The following is a 26,389-nucleotide window of genomic DNA, read 5'->3' on the forward strand; positions in this document are numbered from 1 at the left end:
CTTTAATCACTTGATTCCCCCCAGCCTAGTTGATGTACTTATAGAAAGTAAAGGTCAGATGAAATGTTAAATTAACTCTAATGATATAACCACCACCAGTTGTCCCTTTATAAAGTGTGAAAAATGTTTCCTTGATTCAACTGGAATTGATCAGGCAATAACTGGCCACATGGGAGCAGCTTTGTGGAGTATGACTCCCTATACCATCTCCTATACCAAGGGCTTTCCCCTTGCATTGGTCATGGCATCTAGCATCTGAGTTACTCATCCAACAGAAGACACTCTATCTGGCAATTTGAGAGTACATTTGAGAGAGCTTGAGGCACATTTGAAGGAGCTGAGACATAGTTTCCAGACAGACACAGGTACAGAGAGGCAGTCACTGGAGACTGGAAGCAGCTTCAAGGAGCATAACTCCTGACTTCAGAGGGGAGAAACCAGCCAGAACCTGAAGGGAGACTGGCTTTAGGAATGAAGAGTTGAGCTGTGGAGAGGACTGTACAAGGACATGGTGTCAGGCCCGTAGTTCTGCAGTCATGAGTTGCCTTTACTACATGTGTTCTCTGCTTGTGTGCTTTACTATCATGTAATATAAATTTGTGCCCATTTGTCCCATGGATATCGTATGCTTTCTGTGGGAGGACTATCTCCATGTTACTGGGGGGAATGTTTTGTAGCTATTGTCTTTACTGTCTCATGTTCAAAAATGCTTTTGTTTTCAGCTAATTGTTCAACTGGATAACTATTAAAGAGAAGCTCACTGGTGGGGGCTTGTCTACTGTAGTTTTAGGAATGCAGACCTATAGAGTTCCCTAAAATCTGTGAGATTAAGTAGCCACCCTTTGAGAAGTACCAGAGGGCCTGCTATGCTTACAGTGATGGATGTCCAAGAACTAGAATAAAAGATAACATCTGGGAAACATATCATTAGAAAAGGGTCAGTCATGGAGTGAGAGTGAGGGATAAATGATAGATAGCCTTAATGATGCACTTGTACCCACAGAATATAAAAAGACCAAGAGACAGGGCTCCAATTGGCATGAGAGAACATGAATATGCAAGATGGTAAGGCAGGGATGTTTTGCAGTTTGTATCTCTGAAGGAAGTATCCATATGAATAAGATCACAGACCCATTGAAATATGTGTCAGGCCTTATAGGCTATACTCACACAGAGATGGCCCAGGAATGGACTTATCCAACCAAAGGGCACGTGGCTGCTTTAGTAGTTCCTAGGAACTGCCTATTTCAGCTGGTGGTTCATCCCAATATCCCCAGCTGACAGAGCCTCTGATTAGAATCCTGAAGAGGGGTGCCATGTACCAGTAAGGACTTGGGAAATGTTAGGGTCCTCCAGTGTTTGATGCAGGTATGCCCTAGAGCAGGGACTCTTCACCTTTTTTTGAGTCATGGACCCCTTTGGCACAGTCTGGTGAACCCTTTGGACTCCTTCCTTCTCAGAATAATGCCTTTAAATGCATAAAATGAAATATATGGGACTATGAAAGAAACCATTAGTGTAGAAAAAGTTATCTATCTACCTATTTAATGTTCAAACTCAGGTTAAGGATTTCAGCCCTAGAAAGTTCCTTGAACCACATCAAGAATCCATCTGAGTAGTAGCTGCCTTGCTCTAGGGTGGAGTATTAGGTAGAGTACTAGAGTACTAGAGTATTAGAATAGCAACATCTGCAGAAAGTTTTTCTTAAGGACAGATCAAATTATCTCCTCTCACATCACTAATTTGATGAACAGGTGTGATGGGTATTGTGGCATCATCATAGGATTAGAGGCAACTAGGTGGCAGCATGGATAGAGTGCTAGAACTGGAGTCAGGAAGAACTGAGTTCAAATCCAACCTCAGACATTTACTAGCTATGTGACCCTGGGTAAGTCACTTCACCTCTGTCTGCCTCAGTTTTCTCTTCTGGAAAAGGAAATAGAAAGCTACTCCAGTATCTTTGCCAGAAAAACAACAAATGAGGACACAAAGAGTCAGACATGACTGAAAACAACTAAACAACATCCATTGTATTATTCTGCCTTACATTGGTGAGGACCTTCTGGGAGACCATATGACCCAGGAAAGGAGGCATCGTAAGATGGAAAGAGCAAGGATTCTCCAAGAAGTTCTTTAGCTATGTTGGAAGATGCAGGAATATAAGCAGCAGTGAAATGGTCTTGATGGAATGACAGAGGAATTCTTTAAGCAAATCTCATCCCCAGACAAGTTCTTGGACCAAGCAGTAGGTAAGACTGAGAAGCCACAAAATACAGACCTTTACAGATGAGCACAGCCAGGTTTCACTAGTTCTGTGAGTTATACGGACTGTGCAGGTATCTTGCCAAAAAGGGATGTCTCTAGCAGACCTGAGTGGATTCCTTTTGTTGGGGAGTGAAGCAGAACTCAACCTCAGGACAGTTCTGTGTCAGTAGGAGAGTATAGGTCCTTAGTGGCAGCGAGACTCACCAGAAAGAGGACAGTTGTCTCAGCTGTTTGTGGATTTAGATTCAAGTCTGCATTTTTTGGGGGGTGAAAGGGAGGTTAGGATAAATAAAGTCGGTTCTTTATTGGATATCTTATCAGTCTCCCCTTGGTAAGATACTCTTTACTTTCTATTTCCAGTTAAAAATCTTGCTTCGGTTTAGTGCTTGTATGGGAACTAAAGGCCCTTTTCTCTTTTTGTCCAGACCCAGACATATTTTCAAGAAGACCTTGGGTGGGGTGGGAACAAAAGAGAATATAATTATTGTGAAGCCTGCTGAAATGGCATCTTGTCTATGTAGACACAGAGAGTTGTAATCCTGTGGTTCTGGACGATGGGTTATGTTTGAGGTCTTGTCTGGAATGTTTTTTTCTTTCTTTCTTCTTTTTCCCTTTGGTGTAGGTTACTAGCACTAGCAGTCATGCTAGTAAGCAGCAGTTTGTTTTGTGGCTAAGCTTTCTTCATCAGAAGTGGTCAGGTTTAGACAAACTTGCCAGTGACAAGGCGGGCATGAGCCCAGAGAAGCCTCTCAGTTATGGTCCCCTCACCAGATTGTTAATCGATTCTATCACCTCCAGGATCAAATGTGAAATCTTCTGTTTGGCTTTTAAAGACCTTCAGAATCTGATCCCTTCCTACCTTTCCAGTCTCCTTACACCTTAGTCCCCTCCACAATCTGCAATTTAGTGGCCTTGCTGCTCCCTAAATATGACACTATCTCTTGACTCCAAGCATTTTTACTGACTGTGCCCCATGCCTGGAGTGCTATCCCTCCTCATCTCTCCCTCCTGGCTTCTCTGACTTCCTTCAGGTTTCACCTTCTGCATGAAGTCTTACCCAATCTCCCTTAATTTTAGCGCCCACTCTCTGAGACTACTCCCAATTTATCCTGAACATATCTTGTTTGTACATATTTATTTGCACGTTGTCTCCCCCAAAAGGCTGTGAGCATCTTGAGAATAGGGAGTGGGTTTTGTTTTAACTTTCTTTGTATCCCACATACCCACATAATAGACATTTAATAAATGATCACTCATTGGTTGACTATGATAATAGGACCCTAGTATAATTTGCAGATCCTGATATTTTTTTAACGTGAAGACAAAGAGAGGGTTTGTCCAAGGGAAGCCTGATAAGGCCCTCCTGAAACCCGTTTGTATCTCAGTGGGCCTAGATTCTTTTTCAACAGGTTAATTTTTTGCTTAGGAAAAACAATACACTTTGTATTTGATGTCTTTTTGTGCCTCATTGCTTCCTGAGATCCTTCCCTTTTGTGCGCACACATAGTGAACCTTCCCTTTTAACAAAGAGATTAAGCAAAATTTACGGACAGTGATTGTCTCAGTGTGCACGCAACAACAATGTAATTGCCAACATTTATATAAGACTTTAAGATTAGCAAAGGGCTTTACATATTTTTTATTTCATTTGATCCGCACAATGAACCAACCAGCCAATCAATCAATCAGCAAGCATTTATTAAGCACCTACTATATACCAAGCACTGTATTGAGCACTAGGGATAAAAATAAAAGAATGAAATAGTGTTTTCACATAAGGAGGGATTCTAATGGATAATATACAATATAAATAGAAACCTGTGAAGGTAAATTCTATTATCCCCATTTTATAAATGAGGAGACTAGGGCTGAGTGAGGATGAGTTGGAATCACACAACTCGTTAGTATCTGGGGCAGGATTTGAATTCACAGCTTGCTTGAATCCACATCTGGCTTGTGACTTTCTAACTTCAGCTATAAAATGAAGATAATAATAGGACTTAACTTTCAGCGTAGTTGTGATGATCAAATGAGAAAAAAATTTGTAAAGTGCTTAACACAGTATCTGACACATAGTAGGTGCTTAATCATATTTCCTCCCTCTCTCCTTCCTTCCTTCCTTCCTTCCTTCCTTCCTTCCTTCCTTCCTTCCTTCCTTCCTTCCTTCCTTCCTTCCTTCCTTCCTTCCTCCCTCCCTTCCTTCCTTCCACCACAGTTCTCTGGATATCTTTTGAAAGAAGGTAATATGCTCGTTGTTAAGGAGAAATAAGAGGAATTCAAAAAGGTGCCTCATGGGTACACATGCCCTCTACAAATACACTAATTGATACTTTCCAGGTGTCCAAAGCTAGAAGAGATAGAGGAAGGAAGAGAGACAGAACTTAGGTCTGACCTTGGAGTAAGTATTGTCTAAATAGGGTGATTTGTTATTTTCCTGTTTGTTGCATCAACACAGAAAATTCACACCTCCATTCCTTTACCCTAGCCTTTTTGGGGGATTTGTTCTTCACCTGGTCAGCCATCAGCCAACCCAGCCTATGACTGGTTCGGGAGATTAAGGCCTTGCCAATACCTCCCAGGCAAGTTCAATTTTTACTCTCAGTTCATTCCTAGGGAAAGGAAACTGAAGCCTAAATGTAGTAGCTAAGTTAAGGTTCCACTCTTCTATGTAGTTCCATCTTCTGATTGAATTGTGAGTATCATTTTTCAGCTACCCCCAGGATCATGGTACTGTTCCCCGACACCACTTCATCCTGCCAAGGCCTGGAAAAGTAGAAGAAGAAGGAAATTATGCTCCAGATGTGGGCTCTGCAGATGTTCCACCATCATCACAGAGTGCTAATGCTCATTCTTTGCTTCCTGGCCCACTTTATTTAGTGTAGCCCAATGCACCAAGCATGCATTAAACCATGTTTTATAGCTCCATAAAGATAATTTACAGCCTATTAGTTCCTTTTTTTAACCAAGAACCATCAGCTCCAAGAGGGGTCTTATATCACTACTTCTATTATTTCAGCTACTCTCATAGAAATAACAGTAATAATTGGTTTCTCTTAGAATGGGAATTGGGAGATATTTTTTTCCTCTGTCAAGGGCTACTGATCCCCAGGAAAAAGTACAGGCTTATAAATAAAGGGCAACTTAATTCAGTTTTTGAAATATTAAGAATATACAAAATATTCTTCCTATCTACTTTAAAATTAAGAATAGGAATGTATACCTCTATTCAGTAATACAACAAAGAAAAAAATACATATTCCAAGGGCTCTGTATACAAGCAGTTAAGGTAGATGGACAGAAAAAGGAAAGAGGAATCTAGTATCATTATCCTGGGAAAGGAGAGACTGGAAGTGGGGCCTCTCTGAGCCTTTGCTCTCTTTATCCATAATATACAGCATGTCCCAAAAGTCTTAGTGCAGCTTTCCGCCTCTTAGCAGGTCTAAGGTACCTTCAAGTTCTGATAGTCTGTTTTGAATATCTGTTGTCTGTTGTTCAGTTGTTTTTCCATGGTGTCCAACTCTTTGTGACTCCATTTGGGGTTTCCTCAGCAAAGATACTGGAGTGATTTGTTATTTCCTTCTCCAGCTCATTTTACAGATGAGGAAACTGAGGGAAACAGCAGTTAAGTGACTTGCCCAGAGTCACACAGTGTCTGAGGCTGGATTTGAACTCAGATCTTTCTGACTCTAGGTCTGGCACTCTAACCATAGCTGCTATGTTTTGAATATAAACCAATGCAAATCTCTCACCTAGTGGAATCACAACTAAATAATAGAGCAGCAACATGGAACAGCGAACAGAGTTCTGGACTTGGAGTCAAGAAGTTCAGGTTCTGATGATTATTAGTGGTGTGACTATGGGCCAATTAACTCACCTCTCTAAGGTTCAGTTTCCTCATCTATAAAACAGATATAATAACCTGAAGTGCCTTCCTAACATCATCGTCGTGAAGTTCAAATTAGATCATGTACGAAAAACACTTTGAAATCCTGAAAACTCTGTAAAAATGTCAGCCGTTATTAATATACTATATTAATATATAATATTAATAACAAAATATAATATAGTTATATATGATAACATAATATATATATATTCCCATAATTTGTTATGGGAGTAAGATGACATGTTAAGAGTGTCAAGAGTTAAATTAATATTTGCAGATGGTTTAAAAGTCAGATGTTCTTTAGTCCTTCCTTCCCCTCCCCACTACTTTTCCATCACTCAATTGTGTGGAAGCAAAAGGGAGACATAGGACTGAGGGACACTTTGTCTGTTGTGTCATCAGGACAGAAGAATCCATTAATTACCCTGTGACTAACCTTCTGATGACAACAAAGTAGTTGAAAAATTCATATTACTCAGTTCTGTAACATGTAGGTAGATAGACAACTCATCTCTTCCTTCAGTATACATGAAACTGATTCCCATATGAAGCATTCCATCCCCCGCCCCTGTGCATTGTTCCCTGGTGTGGGGAAGATCCTCCCACTTCACCTCTACTTCATAGAATTCCTCGCATCCTTCAAAGCACAACTGAGGTGCAAATTCCTACATGAAACCCCTTCCTGTGTCTCCCACAGTAATTAGCACTGGCTCTTGAAATTATTTTGTGTTACATTGTATTACATTGTATGCACTGGAATTCGTAAATTCCATATGTACATCTTGTTCCACCCACCCACCCCCAGCAGACTTGAACTCCTTGAGGGCAGGAGCTATTTAGCTTCTGCCTTTGCATCTTTAGTACCTAGCTCAATGCCTGGCATGTAATAGAAACTAAATAAATGTTTGTCTAATTGAATTGATTGGATAAAAAGTTCAGATGGGCTCATACCTGAGGAGGAGACTAGGCTGGATTATATGTATGTATATTTATATTATTTTATTTACATATAATGTTACATTTATATATTACATATTTATAGCATATTAAATATATTTGTATTTATATTATATATTCATGCCATGTTATAATATAATATTTCTATAATATGTACATTTATATTCTATATTAATATATGGTGTTAATATACAATAACATTATTATATTATATTATGTCGTATCACAAATGTTATATAATGTATATTATCTACTAAGCCGGATTTTTCAGGGTAGTATTCCCAAACTTCTTCCTGCCATAACACATTCTATTTTTAATGCCAGTATTCTCCTGATGATGCTGGTGAATCATGGAATACTACCATCTTGGAAAAATCAGTTACAAGTATAGTACAACATCCTTTTATTTCATATTTTTTATTGTCCCTTTATTTTAGTGATTTCTTGTTTAATATTTGTTTCTGGTTCATTCATTTCTTCATTTTCTAATTTCATTAGAAATTAGAATTGTGAGCTTAACTCATCACCTTTTTTTTTCTTAGTAACATAAGCATTAGGGGATATACGTTCTGCTGTTGTCTAACTGTTTTTCAGTCATGTCTGACTCTTTATGATCTTTTTGGGGGGTTTTCTTGGCAAAGTGTTTTGCTGTTTGCTTTTCCAGCTCATTTTACACATTAAGAAATGGAGGCAAACGAGGTTAAAGTGACTTGCCCAGAGTCACACAGCTAGGAAGTGTCTGAGGCCAGATCTGAACTCAGGAAGATGAGATTTCCTGACTCCAGGCCTGGCACTCTTTCCCTCTATCCACTGTGCCACCTGGCTGACCAAGGGATATGTGTGTGTCATATACATGCATGCCATATACACACATATGCAATACATATATGCATATTTATTTTTATCTCTGAGCATTTCTTCGAATGTTTCCTATAAATTTTGATAATGTTGTTGTTATGTTATCATCTTCCCTATAACTTGTTATTGTTTCTATAATTGGTTTTGTTGTTTCTTCCCTAATGCCCTCAGGTCACAAGGCTGGGAGGCTGCCTTTCTTAAGCTTACAGAAAGACAGCATGTCATTGTATTAATTATCCAAAGAGGGAGCACAAGAATAGGGAGATCAACAAGTAGACCAATCAAAAGCTGCAGCTCCTTTTTCTGAACCAGGAGATGAGATCTGATTGGAGTACATCTACCTACCAGTATAATGCCATGTCCTCCATACAGTCAGGGCCATAGTTCCTTAGAGCTAAAGCCTGTTAATTACTATGTAATTTCAGGATGAAAAAAAGGTTATCCTGAGATAATTGGCAACTGAGTAAATAGCAACCATGTGGCTTGGGTAGCCCCTCCTACACGCTTCCATGCTAAGGTGGATGCCTGAAGATGGAAGACCAGGAGGACAGCAGAGAAGAAACGTGGCTGGGGATAGCATGGCAGTTGTCATGGAGACTTGAGACCAGGAAGCAGGGCAGAGACTGTTTAATGGAATGGAAAACAACCTGTTTCTCCCTGGGGCAACCAGTGTTATTATGCACAGTAGATGGGACTACAGTAGCCAAACTGAAAGAAGGACTTGATGTGTAGTGGATGTTCTCTACCTCCCTCCCCCAGTGCCTTCCTCTTCCTTTCTCATTTTTATCTATATGTTTAAGAGGAGCTAGAAAAAACTCAGCTATGTCATTTTTTGCTATCTACTATTGCAGGTGGTGTTTTGTAAACTCAGGTCTCTTTTTATAAATTACTTCTTTCCCACTTCCTATGAGCATGTAGTTCAGAGTGTTCATGGAAGGGCAGCGCTAAGAGGTTTCATATTTCACTATCTACTGAGCCAGGACCTTGTAATTCTAGTGGAGAGGTTAAAGATCTCCTTTGGGGCTATTGAGTCACCATTTAGTTTTATGAATTGTATTGTAACTCTCCCAAGCAGAACCCTAAAACTTGAACTTAGACCTCATTTCTACTTGAAAGAATGAGCTGCTGGAGCATGATGATGCAGTTGAGAATGTGATCGCAAATGGCCAAAGCTAGAAGGGAAGGGAAAGAGGGGAAAGCACAGACCTCTCTCCCATTACTCCACAGCAATATTTATGGAAGGAAAGATCGACCAGGAGATGAGAAGGCAGGAAGGTGAGGAAGAGAGAGATAGATAGATAGAGAGAGAGAGAGAGAGAGAGAGAGAGAGAGAGAGAGAGAGAGAGAGAGAGAGAGAGAGAGAAAAGTATCAGGAGGGAGACAAACCACAATAGATCAGGTCCAGGGCAAGAGTGAGAAGAGCAAGTAAGTAAATAGAGGGAGCAGAGTTTGCTTAAAAGATGGTTTGCTGTGCTCCCTTCTCTATCCTTTATACCAAAAGAGGACTCTGTCATGCTGCCTCCTGCCACATTAGCCACAAAGCTAAAGGTGGGTTAGGCAATTGATGACCCTCTAGGCCATACGACAACTGGTACTTGTGACTATTTATGTTGATACAGAGGTTCGGTAACATTCCTAAGACCACCCCATTGAAAGGTGCTGTGGATGTCAACCAGACTGCCTTACCTGTTCTCTGGCAGAATCCTCAGGGCAACTGGTTGTCAATCACCTATTAACTAAGTTCTGAGACCTATCTGTGTCTACCAATCAGATCTCCAGGGTATCTATCGGGGATGTGCTGGTAAATGTTTAGCACATCACAGTTTTCAGTTTAATGTGCATTATTAATATTTTCTCTTACCATATTCTTGAATCTAGACAATCAACAAAGTAGTAAATTAAGCCCTGAAAATACTGAATCAAGTAAATCAAACCATGAAAATGTAACAATTGGCTCTCCAACACTTACAAGCTGCCATCCCTAATATCCGTTAATCAAATCTCACAGCTTGGGCCACTTCCATCCTGTTCCTAGAACACATTTCAAATCATATATGTGTGTATGTGTGTGTATAATATATGTGTGTACGTATATACATATATGTATATATAATATGTAAGTATATAATCACTTTGCAAATCTTAAAGCACTTTATATTATCGTTATTAACTGAAATGGACTTATCCTAACTTGCCAAAACAAAGTCATTTTCAAGGGCAGCCCTGAGAGGTGTACCCAAGGCATGCTAGTCTTTGATTGCCTTGGGTGTCTTAGACCAACATCTGTGAAGTAGAAGCCATAGAAAGGGTGGGGAGAGGGAGAAGTGAGGTCACTCTTAGCTGCCATAAAGGACATCTCTTAGTGACACATTCCTCAATGACACCAAGTGCCAGTCACTGGGGATTTGAGGTTTACTCCTTTCTGAGCTTCCCCATTCTTTTGACCTTTTTCACATAGAGTTAGTTTGTTACTTCCTGTCTCTCCCTCCAGAATTCAACTTTGACCTTAATCATCTTACTGTCCATCTGCTTAAGCTTGGATTTGCCCAAATTCTTCCTCCCCAACCCCCAACCCCTTTAACTATCTTTTCTTCAAGACCAATTGATTGCTGCTACTGTCCTGTACACATAGCTTTCCTGCCTCTTTCTCCCACTCTTACATTCACTCATTCATTCCTCTAAGGATTCAACATTGTTTAAGATGGATCCCCATCTGCCCATCAGTTGGGGAATGGCTGAACAAGTTGTGGTATATGAATGTAATTGAATATTATTGTGCTATAGGAAACAATGAGCAGGCAGACTTCAGAAAAACCTGGAAAGACTTATATGAACTGATGCTGAGTGAAGTAAGCAGAACCAGGAGAACATTGTACACAGAAATCGTAACATTGTGTGGTGACCAACTTCGATAGATTTAACTCTTCTCAGCAATTCAAAGATTCCTAATGTAAAATGCTATCTACAACCAGAGAAAGAACTATGGAGTCTGAATGTAGATCAAAGCACAGTATTGTCTCTTTTTTTGTTGTTTCTTCATGGTTTTTCCCTTTGGTTCTAATTCTTCTTTACAACATGACTAACGTGGAAATATGTTTAATATGATTGTACATGTATGGCCTATATCAGATTGCACACTGTCTCGGAAAGAGAGAAGGGAAGGAAGGAGAGAAAATTTAGAACTCAAAAGTAAGTGTTGAAAACTATAACTAAATAAAAAAAATGGATCCCCGTCTCTGCCTAATTCAAATAATGGGGGAGCTTCCTCTTCTAACTGGAAGTTCTGGGGCTGTGGACTCTGAATTCTGTGATCTGGTGACTGATCCAGCTGCAGTTGACTCAGAGCCCAGAGGAGCTGAATCTAGTCCAGACAGTTGAGGCTTTGTGGAAAGGGAACCAAATTGTTCTGGGAACAGAGGGAGTCAGAGGTGCTGTGGCAATTCCTTTAGATCAGTGCCCCAGCAGGTCTGGGGTCTCCCCATGCCAGGCACAAAACAAATTGTTTATGGACTATAATCACAAGGACTTCCCACAAACTAGAGCAAGGTGATGTATGTAGTAGTCTACCTATCAAGACAAGTCACCTGTTTGGCCAAGACCAGCCCTACATTGGATAGTATGAACAAACATGGATTCCCTCCAGATCAAGAATGCCTTTGATGCCCCCTGGTGGTTAGAATTGGACAATTCGATTCAATTAAATTAATATCCAATTCAGCGAGCAGTATTTCTGAATCTTGCTGGTGACCATAAATCTTTTGAGGAACAATGACAAAATTTTATCTTGAAATAAACAAGCTTTGGCTAAATCAGGCATAGTCTTGATGAATTAGCTCCGTAGTGGTAGCTGCCAACTTAACTGCACTTCTTCAGCAAAATGTCTTTGTCAGCTTCTATCTTTAGTTGTATGAAAAGCTGTCAGTCTCAGCATGCTTTATACTCTCCCATCAGTAGAACAATTCTGGAGCCCTTGCAGTTTGGGCTTGTAGTTCTGGGCCTCCATGTGGCATTAAACAAAACCACTCACTCTGCCCTACCTCACATGCCACCTAAGTGCAAAGACAATCTCTTCCTCTCTCCACATACATTCACACACACATATGTATGTGTGTGTAAGTGTGTGTATGTATATATATATACACATATACGTACACATGCATATATGTGTACGTATATGTGTGTGTATCGCATTGTGCTGGTAAATGTCTAATAATTAGCTCTCTGGGGGGAAATGTTTGCATGGAATACTTTAAAATTTAATCTGCATTAGTAGTATTTTTCTCCATCAGTTTATTAATCAACAGAACAGTGAATCAAGCCCTGATTTGTGGCATTTGCTAACTACTGAGGTATAAATACACTGAAAATGTAACCATCGACTCTCCTGAGCTGGTTTGAGCTAGCTCCAGCATGCCCCTGCCCTTCTGCTATTGTGGCATGTCATCATGATTTGCCAGACCCCAACTCTGGGTCATACTCCACCATCTGCCTTTTCCACTTCTATTGCTACATGCTACTGGAGAGAATCATGAAACCATGCTGTCTGGGTATACCACAAATGTTATCTGAGTTCAATTGTGTGTTACATGATCTCATATGAGTCCTCACTGCTACATGGCAATCCTTTTGTTCTTTCCTGGTTGACTCTTTCAGATTCCCCATAGCATTTTCCCTTCTCAGGCTACTTACAACAGCCTCTCACCTCCCCTCTCAACAAGGAACCTCACCTCCTATGGTACCGAGAAAATAATGACCATCCTTTTTTAGCTACATCTTATCCCTTATTCCACAACTCAAGTCCCCTGCTCTGCTTCTTGGTTCTTGTCCATGACGTGACCCTTCTCCTTGCCAGACCAACCCTTCCGCTTGAGCCCTTCATCTCCTCCGTGTCTTCTGGGGAGTTTGTTCCTTTGGACTTTCTTCCCTTCTCTTTTCACTTTGTCCCCTAGCTCCTTTCCCTGGTCTAAAACATTCTCAGGTCTCACCCACCTTTAAAAAAAACCCTTTATTTGACCCTGCCATCCCTTCACACTATCATCTGTCTCTTCTTGATTTCACAGTCAAATTGTTTATGTGCATTGTCTGCCCTTAATCATTTCAAATTCTCTTCTCAATCTCTTACAATATGACTTCTGGCTGAAATATTTGGATAAAACTGCTCTACCCAACATAAAAGATGATCTCTTAGTTGTCAGATTCAATGAGCTTTTCTTCAGCCTTCATTCTTCTTGATCTCTCTGTAATTTTTGATACTGTTGGCCAACCCTTCCTCTTGGGTTTTGTCTCCTCTCTGGTTCTTCACAACATTGCTCTCTCATGATTCTTGTCCTGGTATTTGGCCTTCTTCTTCCTCTTTGTAGGACCAGCATCTCTGTCCTGTCCATTATGGGTGGATATAACCCCAGACTCTGTCCCAGATCCTCTTCTTCTGGCTTTCTAAGCTGTCTTGTGGTGATCTCAGCAAGCCCTATGGGTTTCATCTTTATGCAAATACCTCCCAAATTTTGATATCCAGCCCTCTCTTGAACTCCTTGCTCTTGCTCACCCCAAATATTTACTTAATGACCAGCTCTTATCATTTCTACTTTCTCTGCACTCATATGGCCACCAGCTTAGTTCAAGCCCTTCGTGCCTCTCACCGGGGCTATTGCAATGGCTTCCTAATAGGTCTTCTTGCTTCAAGTCTCTCCCCAGTCCAATCTATTCTTTACTTAGTCACCAAAGTGATTTTGCTAAAGCCCTGAACATGTCACCCTCACTCCCCACCCAATAAAGTCCAGTGGCTTCCTGTTACTACTATGATCAAATACAAACTCTTCTATTTGCTATTTGAAGCCCATCATAATCTGGACCTGTCCTTCCTTTGTAGCCAAAAGAAATCACTGATGTGCAGAATCATCTGTTTCAATTATTCCACTCCATGTACTTTATGGTCCAGCCGAAATGGTGTTCTTTGCTGTTCCTCTCATCACATTTAGTCTACCTTCTTTGCAGTGACTGTCCTCCATGCAAAGAATTTATACTCTCCTCTCTTGTGAATTTATAATGCCTAGTTTCCTATAAGACTCAGATCAAGTTCCTCTTTCTGCATGAATGAGGTCTCTCCCAGTCATCCCAGCTGTTGATACCGCCCCTGCCAAGGTTACCTTGTATCTGGTTTGGATGCACAAATATGTGCATGTGAGCTCTTTTTGAGGGAAGGCACTGGTTTGTGTTTGTCTTTTTGTTATCCGCTCCCAGCACAGCATCTGGCACTTAATAGTCACAATAAATGCTTGTTGATTGATCCTATCTGCTATGTGAAAGAGGTGATGAATTTTTTCTTTTTCTAAAAATCGTTTATTATAAAGGGTGATATCCTGGGTATTGTAATGGAGCATGGAAAAATGTACCTGTCAGATCTGTGAATAAGAGGAGTTTATGACCAAACAAGAGATAGAATCGTGGGAAGTAAAATGGATAATTTTGATAACATGAAAAAAATTTCAAAAATAATATCAATGCAGCCAAAATTAGAAGCCAAGTAGGAAAGTGGGAACCAAATTCTATAGCAAATTTCTCTGAGAAAGGTCTCATTTCTCAAATATATAGGGAACTGAGCCAAATTTATAAAAATAAGAGCCATTGACCAATTGAGAAATAGTCAAAAGACATGAACAGGCAGTTTTCAGAAGAAGAAATCAAAGCTATCAAAAGTCACATGAAAAATTGCTTTAAATCACTATTGACTGAGAAATGCAAAATTAAAACAGTTCTGAGATATTACCTCACACTTGTCAGATTGGCTAACATGACAGAAAAGAATGACAATTGCCAGAGAGGATGTGAAAAAATAGGGATACTAATGCGCTGTTGGTGGAGTTGTGGAGTCCAAACATTCTGAGGGACAATTCAGAACCAAAGGGCTAGAAAACTGTGTATACCCTTTGACCCATCAACACCACTACTAACTCTGTTTCCCAAAGAGGTCAAAGACAAGAGGAAAGGACCCACATGTACAAAAACAGGAGTTATTTCTGTGGTAGCAAAGAATTGGAAATTGAAGTTGGAAATTCCCCATCAGGGATGATGTTATTATATGAGAGTATATGATTGTGATGGAATACTGTTGTACTATAAGAAATGATGAACAGGATGATTTCAGAAAAACTTGAGAAGACTTATGTGAACTGATGCAAAATGATGTGGGTAGAAGCAGAAGAGCATTGTACAGAGTAATATTGTAATGATGATCAACTGTAAAAGACTTAATCTGATCAATTTAATGATCCAAGATCGTTCTAAAGAACTCATGATAAAAAAATGCTATCCATTTCCAAAGAGATATTTGATGAACTCTGAGTACAGATTGAAGCATACTTTTTTCACTTTATTTTTCTTGCCATATATTTTTGTGATATGGCTGGTAAGGAAATTATGTTTTACATGATTTCACATGTAAAATTGATATCATATTGTTTACTTTCTTAGTGGATGAGAAGGAATAGGAGGGAATCTGGAACTCAAAATTTAAAAAGACAAGAATGTTAAAATAAATAAATTTTGAAAAAGAAAAATAATTTGGATTCTATGTTATACGGTACATATATGTTTAGTATTAATATTACTTCATTGTCTATGGTACCTTCTATCAAAATGTAGTTTCCCTATCTCTTTTAATTAGGTTTATTTTTTCTTCTGCTTTGCCTGAGATCATGATTGTTGCCCTTGCCTCTTGTACTTCACCTGAATCATCATAGATTCTGATCCAGACCCTTATTTTAACTTTGTGTGTGTCTTTCTGTTTCAAGTATGTTTCTTGTAAACAATCTATTGATGGATTCTGGTCTCTAATACATTTTATGGGTGAATTCACCCCATTCACATTGATTGTTATGATTGCTCACTGTGTATTTCCCTTCATCCTCTTTTCTTGTTTATTTGTCTCTCTATCTCTGTCTCTTTCTCTCTTTACTCTGTTTTGCTTCCAACCACTGCCTCCCTTAATCCACCTTCTCTTTAACACCCACACCCTTTCTTTTATTCCCTTCCTTTCCTACTTCCTTGTTGGGTAAGGTAGATTTCTCTTTTTTTTCTACATATACATTTATATCAAACATATTTTCATATTAGTCATGTTGTAAAGAAGAATTAGAACCAATGGGTGGAACCATGAGAAAGAAGAGAAAACAAAACAAAAAAGAGAGCAAATAGTGTGCTTTGATCTGTATTCAGACTTCGGAGTTCTTTTTCCGGATATGGATTGCCTTTTCCATCATGAATCTTTTGGAGTTGTCTTAGATGGGGAGGTACATTTCTTTCCCAACTAAGTGTGGGTGTGTATATTTCCATTCTGAACCAGTTCAGATGAGAGTGAGACTCAAGCATTGCTTGCCCTCCCCAATTGTTTTCCTCTCCCTTGTAAAAGTTCTTCCTTGTATGCCTGTTTTATTGGAAATTATTTCCCCTATTATGCCTTTCCTTTCCCCCTTCTCCTAGTACATCCTTCTTTCTCATATATCCATTTTTGTTTTAAATCATTCCAACATAACCAACTCACACCTGTGCATTCTGTCTATGTAGACTTATTCTAACTGTCCTAACAATGGTAAAGTTCTTGGGATTTACATGGATCATCTTGCCACATAGTAAACAATTTAAACTTATTAAATCCCTTATGATTTCTCTTTCAAGTTACTCTTTTATGCTTCTCTTGAGTCTTCTGTTTGAATATCAGATTTTCTATTCAGTTCTGATTTTTTCTGGTTTTTTATAATCCTAGCTCCTTTGCCTTTCAAAGTGTTACATTCAAGTCTTCTTCTCCTTTAATGTGGTAGCTACTAAATCTTGTGTGATTCTGACTATGGCTCCATGGTATTTGAATGACCCCTTGAATGAAAATACTTTCAGTATTTTTTTCCTTGACCTAACATCTCTGGAATTTTGCTATTATATTTCTGGGAATTTTCATTCTGAGATCTCTTTCAGGAGATGACTGGGGGGATTCTTTCAATTTCTATTTTACCGAGTGGTTTTTAAGATGGAGGGACATTTTCCATTAAGCTTTTCATAGGATGAAGGAATATAGAAGAGAAGAGCCCTGCATGGAAGAGGTCACATTTGGACCAGGACCTTAAAAATGGGCACAGTTTCACACAGTGCTTCCTCCATCTCCACCTGTTAAATTCCTCCCCATCCTTTAGACACCAAATCCATTGCCACATCCTCCAGTAAGCCTCTCCTCACAGGATTCTCATGAAATTTTGCTTGTATGTTTCTCATACATCTTTCCTGTCTTGTAGTCTTTATGTATGTGTCATCTTCCCCATTAGATTGTAAGGTCCATGAGAATAGGGGCTCTCACTGTCTTATTCATACTTTATATCCCATTGAGTACCTGGCACAGAGCTCTGCTCCCACATAATAAATGTTTATGGTGATGAATTGAGTCTTACTTAGTGTTAGGAAAAAAAAACTTCATCAATTATTAACTTTCTGTTATGTGTTCCTCAAAACACAGTATGATATAGTGAACATATCACTATAGATAAAATTGATCTCAGAGCTGATCTCAGAGTCAGAAAGATCTGAGTTATAGGTGTGCACTATAATAGCTGCCTGAGCTAGGGGAATCTCTCAGTGCCCAAGGCAACTTTCGAAGACTCATAAATGCAGAGAGGTGTTGGTTTTCCTTGGTAGAAATTTCTCACTGGGAACTCCCTAAACTCATAAAACCAGAGGTTTGCTTAAACAAAAAAGCAACTTGTCTTTTATTTGTGTGTTTGCTTTGAGGTCTGCTAGCTGTACTTTCAGTAAGTACCATTTAAAAGTTACAGGGAAAAGTCAGTGATGACAAGAAACCAATGGGTTTAAAAATTAAAATCTGCTTGGAAAATGCATTGCAACCAAACTAACTGTGTCATTCTCTCGTTTCCTGCCAGAGGCACTTTACCAGCCAATGGAATTTGTAGGCTCAATGGAAGATAGGAGAGATGAAGAAGGTTTTATAGAGGTGAGAAATTAAATAACTCAATGTCAGCATAAGGACCTTCTATCAATTTTACTTATCCATTGCCTTTGGGAACGCTGATATGTATTAACACAAATGTTAATACACATCTGTATTAACTATGCAATAAAGAGAATGGAGGGCAGTGGTACAATGGAAGGAATACTGTCTCTGGAAGCAGAGGACCAGGTTTCAAATGCCACCTCTGATGCTTACTACCTTTGCGACCTCATGCAAGTCACATTACCTCCTGAGGTCTCAGTTTCCCCATCTTCAGCATGGTGGAGTTGAACAAAGTGGCCTCTGAGACCACTTCCAGTCCAGCGATTCTAAGTGTTTGGTACTGTCTCTGTCGTATGTACACAGTTTGGTTGTTGAAAGGGACAGATGAAGAATATTTTCATTAAGGAGAACCAATAAAATCCACTTATGAAGAAGTAGATTACTTAACTTTACTCAACAAAATGTTGAGTAATCCTGGGGAACCCATAGAGAACTGACCCTCAGATGAATGTATTTAGCCCTGTTTGAAAGCAGAATAGTGACTAATGCAATGAAAACTGCATGAAATTGGGATCCATGAGACCATTTTTAGAGTTTTGAAGTTTGTAATTGATAAAACTACAAATGAAAGAACTGTTAAGACCTATGGGAAGATTATATAAGAATTCTGGGATTCATAGCTAGAGCACCTTGGAATTTACATGTGTTATAAAACAGCAAGCAAAAGAAGTGATCATGTATATTGAGCGGCCTGGGTTTCCTATCATAGCCATTTTTGTGTGTCAGTTTCTCAGTCTATAAAAATCATCCTCTACACTGTGCACAGTAACAGCAACATCGTGTGATGATCAACACTGATAGACTTAGCTCTTCCCTACAATACAATGATCTAAGGAAACTGCAAAAGGTTGTGATGGAAAATGCTGTCCACATCCAAAGAAAGAACTGTGAAGTCTGAATGCAAATGGAAGCATACATTTTTTCTTTTTTATTGTTTTTCTTTCTCCTGTTTTTTTCCTTTTGTTCTGATTCTTCTTTCACCACATGACTAATGTGAGAATGTCTTTATATGATTGCACATATATAGCCTATATTGGATTGTTTACCATCTTGGTGGGGAAAAGGGAGAAGGCGAGGGAGAAAAAAAATTGGAACTCAAAAATCTTATAAAAGTGAATGTTGAAAATTATCTTTACAAGCAATTGGGAAAATAAAATACAATAAAGTGGGGAAAAAAGAAAAAAATTATTCTTTTCTCTCCTTTTCCAGTGGTTCCCATAGAACCCAGTGTACTTTTCTTTCCCCCTTGCTTTGTTGGATCAAATGAGAAAATATTTATAAAATATTGTGCACAGTAAAAGATATGTGCACAATGCCTAGCACATAACAGGTGCTTAATAAATACTTGTTTCCTTCCTTTTTTACCTTGGTGTTAAAAGACATAGTATCTAAACAGGTGCCAACCCACCAATCTTACATGAAAGTTTGGATTGTAGTCAAGACTGATCACTATACCAAAAATTGTGCCAATTAAGAAGACGACTAAATCAATTTCAGTCACTAAGCCAGGCAGATGTAGGTGATTTCCTATGGAATGCTGGGAGTTTTCAGCAAAATTCTGGGTTTGAGTGGGGGAATCACATCTATCTTGCATTTTAAAAAATATATATTAGTTCTTGGTAGAACTCTTTTTTTACCTTTATTTCTAATAGCCAGAAACTTTCTAAATAAAACCATTGGAAATCTACTCTCATCCTTCTTCCCTAGGGAAGACAATTTAAAAAAAAACTTCTTTATGAAACCTAAAAGATAATAATTTTGTACTTTCTTCCTTTATTCATTCTTATAAGAATGAAATCCTTCAGGGAACTGGGTATTTTATTGCATGGATCCCTATCCTGTGTAAGCATGTTGGGGAAGGTGAAACAGGAGATTAGAAAGGAAGGATTTTTTTAATCAATAGTTCAGTATTCAAATACTCAAATGGATTTGAGATTTCATCAATTCAGAAGTTCCCTGATGATGCAGACCACCACCAATCCATAGCTGACTATCTAGTGCAACTCTTGTCCATGTCAGGATGATCAATTCAGAGATGGAAAGCTTTCAGTTGCAATCTCTTCATTTTACAGAAAAGGAAACTGTGGACTAGGAAGGTTAATTGACTTGCCACTTAGCAAAGACACAATTTATAAGTATCTGAGGCAGTATTTGAACCCATATGTTTTTTTTTACCTTTAGTAGAAATCCACTATGTCAGTTCCCCACAAGGTGTACCCCCAACATGCAGGAAGCCTTCCTCACTTTCTCCTGGCAATATCATCATTAATTGACCTAGAAATGACAATGAATCATTTCAAATCCTTCCCAGCTCTCCTATAGAACTGGATGAGTAAGAAGGCAGAGAAGAACACAGGGAGAATGCAGCAACAGTGGGAAAATGATCTCCATGTGGAAACAGAGTCTCTTGTTACCTTGTCTGCTGTCGACAAAGCTGTCTTCGGCATGCCATGCTCTCACATTTCTTGGGAAAGGCAATTTAATCTGTCAGACTCAAATGAGAAGACAAAGGCTTGATGTGACTTCCCCCGTTCACCTGAAACCAGACTTGTTCTAAGGTCCCTCCTCCATAGGATCATAGATTTAGAGCTGGAAAGGACCTTAGAGGTTGAGTTCAATCCCCTCATTTTACCAAGGAGAAAACTGAGGCTTAGAGGAGGTAAACCCAGCTAACATCCCTGGAGCCTAACTAACATCTCTGAAGAGTCAGAACGAGAGAGGAAACCTCAGGAAAATGTTTGGAATAGACACTGGGGTCCTGCCCATCAATGGCCCAAGTTTATGGAGACTTGACTTAGTTTGGTGATGATTCTTCAGCTATAAATGAAGAACTCCATTCATCTGTGGTGTAGGAGATCTTCACTTTGTCTTTTTGCTTGTCAAATTGAGAAGAATGACATTTAGAAGCAGGTGGGGGCATAATGGATAGCATGCTAGGCTTGGAGTCAAGAAGACTTAGGTTTGTATCCTGCCCTAGACGCTTACTGTGTGACCTTGGGCAAGTAACTTCACCTCTATAAGCCTCAGTTTTTCCATCTATAAAATTACCTCTGAGGTCCCTTCCGGCTCTAAATGTAGGATCTTATCTACATATCATCAGCTCCTTTGTATGACTTCTTAAAAATATCATTTATTAAGAAAAATCACTGGCCCATTTTCCCACCAAGAGTTAAAGTTTATAGTCAAGTGATAAACCTCACAATGTGTAGAATAGATCCGTAGAGAACACTAATATTTTAGTTATGCAAGCGGGTGCTATTAAGGTAATTAAGAATAGTATTAAATCCAACTATCAAATGAATGTAGAGGTTTGGGGCGCCTCCTGTGTGAGCATATTTTGCAGGGAAACATGTTTCAGGTGCTCATTTTAGAAGGGTTTTTTTTTAAATTTTCACTTTTGTATCAAAGTGTTGCATTTAATTAAAGAAAAATTGCCATAGATAATGTGAATCTAGAGGATAGTTTTTATTAAATGGTATGCGAAGATTTTAGTTTCTCTGTTGCATCCATAAAAATTTGATTCACTGGTTTCTTTCTTTGGGCAGAGGGCTTTGGGAAGAACTTAAGTCAGATATCAAGCATTTATTAAGCACCTACTGTGTGTCAGGTATGGTACTAAATCCTGGGGATACACTTATTCCTCAAACAAAGCATATACAGTAGATTCCCAAAGAGGCATATTGTACTGTCATTAAACCTATTTCCCACTTTATTCATTGTTACATGCCACCTCCCCCTTAATGTAGATGGCTTTGTACCAACATATGGAAAACATAGGTTCTTTTAATCAATCATCAAGCACACTTCCTGTGTGCCAGGTGCTTTGTCAAGCTCTGGAAATGCAAAAACAAAAATGAGGGTTCCTGATCTCAAGGAGAGATACAACATATTTAGAAATAAATGAATGTGGAAGATATGCAAAGTGATTCGACTGTCTACCCAGAAGACCATCTTGCCATCCTCCCCATTGTCCCACACTGGCTCCCATACTTACCACTACCATTACTATCAGTACCACTATTCCTCTCCTTCTTTCTCTGAATACAATAACCAAATCAATACTATCCATGTTTCTTGAAAGAGCAAGACTTTTGACTTCCTAATCAATTCCCTAGACCAAAACTCTTTTCTCCAATTCCCCTATATTTGGCTGTATCCTCCTGTTAGAAAGTAAGCACCTTGAGGGTAGGAGCTTGTCTCACTCTTTTTGTATTCTCAGTGCAATATCTGGCTTGGAGTATACTCAACAATACTTTTTTCATTGAGGATTCAGGAAAGGTTCCTAGAAATAGGCAGCATTTGAGATGAGCCTTGAAGGAAGCATAGCAAGCCCTTGAAACATGCTCATTGACTTGATTTGACTTTCTTACCATCAGTTGAATTAAATTAAGTGGAGTAGAAGTCTTAAGAGGTTGAGATCATCAGATCATATAGCTTTCAGTCTGGAAGGATTTAGATGACTAGAGGTCATCTCGTCCAACCTCCTCATTTTACAGATGAGGAAACTGGGGCCACTGGAGAGAAGATGATCTGCCTGAGGCCACATGCAAAAGTCAAGACTCAGAATGCAGGTCTTCTGCCTCTGGGTCCAGTGTACACATACACACACACGCGCGCACACACACACACACACACACACACACACACACACACACACACACACACACACACTTCTCAACCCTCCCTTGGATCCCCAGATGTGCTCTTTCTCTTTCTTTTTCTTTTTCCAAGGGCACCAGTAATTGGGCCATCTGCTTCTCCTCCTCCCAGCCTCTCACACATCTGATCAGGGGCTCAGCTCCTCTCTTGCCCTCCAGTTCCTGAAGCTGGCAAACAGTTTGTTTGAGGCTTCTTAAGGAAATTTAAGGCTACTAACTATAGGAAATGGGTTTAAAAAAATTTACCTCCTGTAAGTCCCATTCCCTTGCCATAGGCTCCTGAGGGAGGTTGAAGGCCCCAAGGGTGTCAGAATGGAGCTTTTGGATGCCCAAGCAAGCTTCATTGGTATTTCAGAGGCACTCATCGTTGGTAATGAGATGGAGAGCAGGATGAAGTCTTCAAGCGGAGGCAAGAGGCAAGATGCTGCCTAGGAGGCTGGGGGTAAGGGGTAGCAAAGAGAGAGAGAGGCTTCTGGGATTTACCCTTTCATTAGCCACCAACTTTGGACTTGCACTGGATTGAGATGCCAACTCCTGGCAAGGCTTCATGGTGAGGGAGAAAAAGCCATGGATTTAGGATCAGAGGACCTGAATTCAAATCCTGCCTTTGTCACTTACTAGCTATGTGACTTTAGACAAGTCACTTATCCTCTCTGGGCCTTAGTTTCTTCAACTTAAAAATGAGGAGGTTGGACCCCATGGCCTGTATGGTCCCTTCCAGCTCTAAATCTGTGACCTCTGGTCTTAAGTTTGGGTCAATCCACCAACAAACATTTATGAAGTACCTACTGTCTACAATGCAGTGTGCTAGGTATACCAAGACAAATGCAAAACGAGGTAACAGAGAACAGTGAAGTCTTCTGCAAGAGGGTAGCAGGAAGAAAGGAGGAGTAAAAGTGAGGTTCTGGGGTCCTCCAGTCTCCACCAGCCTGGACAGCTCCTCCTGGGTGACCTCTTTTTCTCTGCCAAGTTATGTGCTGTTCAGGAAGCTGAGGGCTGTCTGCAGTGGGATTAAGCTTGTTTTCTGGGCAGGACTGAAATCATTATGTATCAGGGCCCTCTTTGGCTTCATTGTTGCTGGCTAATAAGGCTTTTGTTTAATTAATCATGTGTTTATCACTAAGTGAGGGTTTTTTCAATTTCAGCTATTAAGTATATATGGCTCCTTTGTTGACTATTATTAGTTTCTTGATACTCATTTAAAGAAAAGGAAAACACTTTCCCAATAAAGGCATGAAAACCTGCGAAAAAGTTTTGCCCTCACTGTTTTATTAGCACACCATCTCCCCCTAGCATACAAAGCATTAGCGCACACATGGTTCAGTACTCTGTTATCCCTTGTTTTCAGACAGCCTTGAGCTCCCATTGCATCCTGGGCCATCTCCAGTCATCCTGATGAATATCTGGTCACTGGACCCAGATGGCTCAGCAGGATAAAGTGAGGCTGGTGCCTCTACACAGACCTCCCTCACTCAAATCAAAGTCAAGTGCAGGTCATGCCATCATTTCTCTTTTGTTGTGGTCTTCTTCAAAAATGAAGGATGAACGCAACCTGTGAGACAGCCTTGAAATCTTTCATTTTCCTCTGGAGCTTGGAGTGGTTTCTTGGGAGTCAGCACCCAAAACAGAGTTTTGCCATTTGCCTTTCTTCTCCATCTTTCTTCTCTCACCTCATCAAACCTTAGCATATCCTCAATTAAAGAATCGTGGAGATTAGCTGTGAAGAAAGCAGAGGACTTTCAATATCACTCTCAGGCATTAATTTGCTATTCTCAGCACATTGATTTTCAAAGCAAAAAATGAACACTAAAAACTCACACAAGGAAGGAGGAGAATTTCCCCAATTCACATTTAATCCACTGGGGTCATTTTGTTTGACTTGGTTTAGTTTTCTAACAGATGGCTGGCAGAGATGGATACTGATGTCAATTTGTGTTTGAAAAAGAAACTGGATTCAGGCCAGTTCAGCTCTAATCAAACCAGAGACTTTTATTAAGCAGCTACTCTGTACCTTGTGCCAGATTCTGGGGATACAACTACAAAAATGAACCAAGTCCTGGCTTCAAGTTGTTTAGCTTCTAATGGGGAGAGATTTCAGTTATTTTTCAGTCATGTCCCACTATTTCTGACCTTATTTGGGATTTACGTGTTGAAGATACTGGAGTGGTTTGCCATTTCTTTCTACAGCTCATTTTACAGATGAGGAAATTGAGGCAAACAGGATTAAGTGACATGCCCAGGGTGACATAGTTCATAAATCAGTGAGGTCAAATTTGAACCCAGGAAGATGAGTCTTCCTGACCTCAGGCCCAGCACTCTATCACTGTGCCACCTAGCTGCCCAATATATGGAAAACATTTTTTAAGATGAGGTTATTGGGGAGCAAGGGCAGGAATAATTGGAGGGATGAAGAGCTTTGTATAGATGGTGGGGCTTGAACTGCATTTCATGGGAAGTAGGGAATTCTACCAGGCTAAGGTGAGGATGTTTGTACATCAATGAACTCACAGGTCAGAACCTCTTAGAAAAACTAGAGTAGTATTATTTCCAGGTAGTGTTATTTCCATTTTTCAGGTGATGAAACTAAGGTTAAGAGAGGTTAAGTGCTTTGTCCAGATGAATCCCAGGAATCATCTTCAGATTTGAGGCTCTCCATTTCTCAGCCCCCAAGAATACAAAGTCCCCTGGATGTTGTCAGTTTTCCTTTTCTGTAGCACACCCCAGGAAAAAGCCCTAATCATTCTCCTCAGGCTTAGGGACTGTGGTTCTTTTTGGCAGCCAGTGTTATTGATGTCATCCAGCCCACACTTGGAGAGCAAGGCTGTTCTCTCTCATAGAACCCACAGGCTATAAATCCAAAGCATTAAAAAGTCTCTAAGAAGAGGGTTTAAAATAAACCTTCTTTTCACTAACATCTCTCCTGTCAGGAGACCCAGGTGGCTTTGGGGTCATTTCTCAAGCAATGAAAATGAAACCAGATGATTCCTGTAAATCAATCATCTTTTCTCACACCAGCCTTAGAGGGCTGAGCTGAAAATATCCACTGCTCGAGAGTGCTTTACTTGGCAATGAGAGAGATCATGGTCCTGAGCAAGGGATGCTGGATTCAGAGGCAAAGGATCTGGGTTCAATTTCTTTCTCTCTTTCTTGCTACTTGGGTAACCCTGGACAAGTCACCAAGACCCTCTCATCCTCAATTATGTCTGTAAGATAAGGTGGGGGGGTTGGACTAAGTAATGTCTAAAGTCTTCACCAACTAGAAATAGGTGAACCTGTGAAGAAGGTGGAAAATGTTCAATTCTTCTGAAATGATTGTTGATGATAGAGTCTCAGGATCCTAAGATGAGAAGACCAGGGGTCATTTGGTCAATTCGTCTGCCTCCAAGGAATACAAGGAAGGGAGGGGTTACAGATAGAAGAGTTGCAAACTGAAGTCACAGGACTCTGACACTTGCCAACTGAGTGACCTTGGGAAGACTCTTTGGGCCCCAGTTTTCAGATCTCAATAAAGAGAAAGTGTGATTAGATGACTTCCTGCTCTAATCTATGATTCTAAGTCCTATATTACAGATGAGGAAACTGAGCCTCAACCAGGTTAAATAATCTTTGCCTAAAGTGACAGAGCACCTTCAGTCCCCTTGCCATACTGTCTCTCTCTAGTGGACCAGTAAAAAGAGGAAGTAGGGGGCCTGAGAGAAGCATTAACTTGACTAT

At 39.8% G+C, this 26,389-nt stretch overlaps 1 protein-coding gene across 3 annotated transcripts in view; it reads left to right on the forward strand.

Moving 5' to 3' along the window:
* Positions 1-26,389, forward strand: part of EFCAB5 (EF-hand calcium binding domain 5) — a 161,872-nt gene that overhangs the window by 65,180 nt on the left and 70,303 nt on the right. For all 3 annotated transcript variants that reach the window (XM_072639852.1, XM_072639853.1, XM_072639854.1), the window contains one exon: positions 17,887-17,957. In XM_072639852.1, coding sequence (XP_072495953.1) covers positions 17,887-17,957 — 71 coding nt within the window. The remainder of the gene's footprint in view (positions 1-17,886; positions 17,958-26,389) is intronic.

The sequence above is a fragment of the Notamacropus eugenii genome, chromosome 2 (assembly GCF_028372415.1).
Source record: "Notamacropus eugenii isolate mMacEug1 chromosome 2, mMacEug1.pri_v2, whole genome shotgun sequence".
NCBI classification, from domain to species: Eukaryota; Metazoa; Chordata; class Mammalia; order Diprotodontia; family Macropodidae; genus Notamacropus; species Notamacropus eugenii.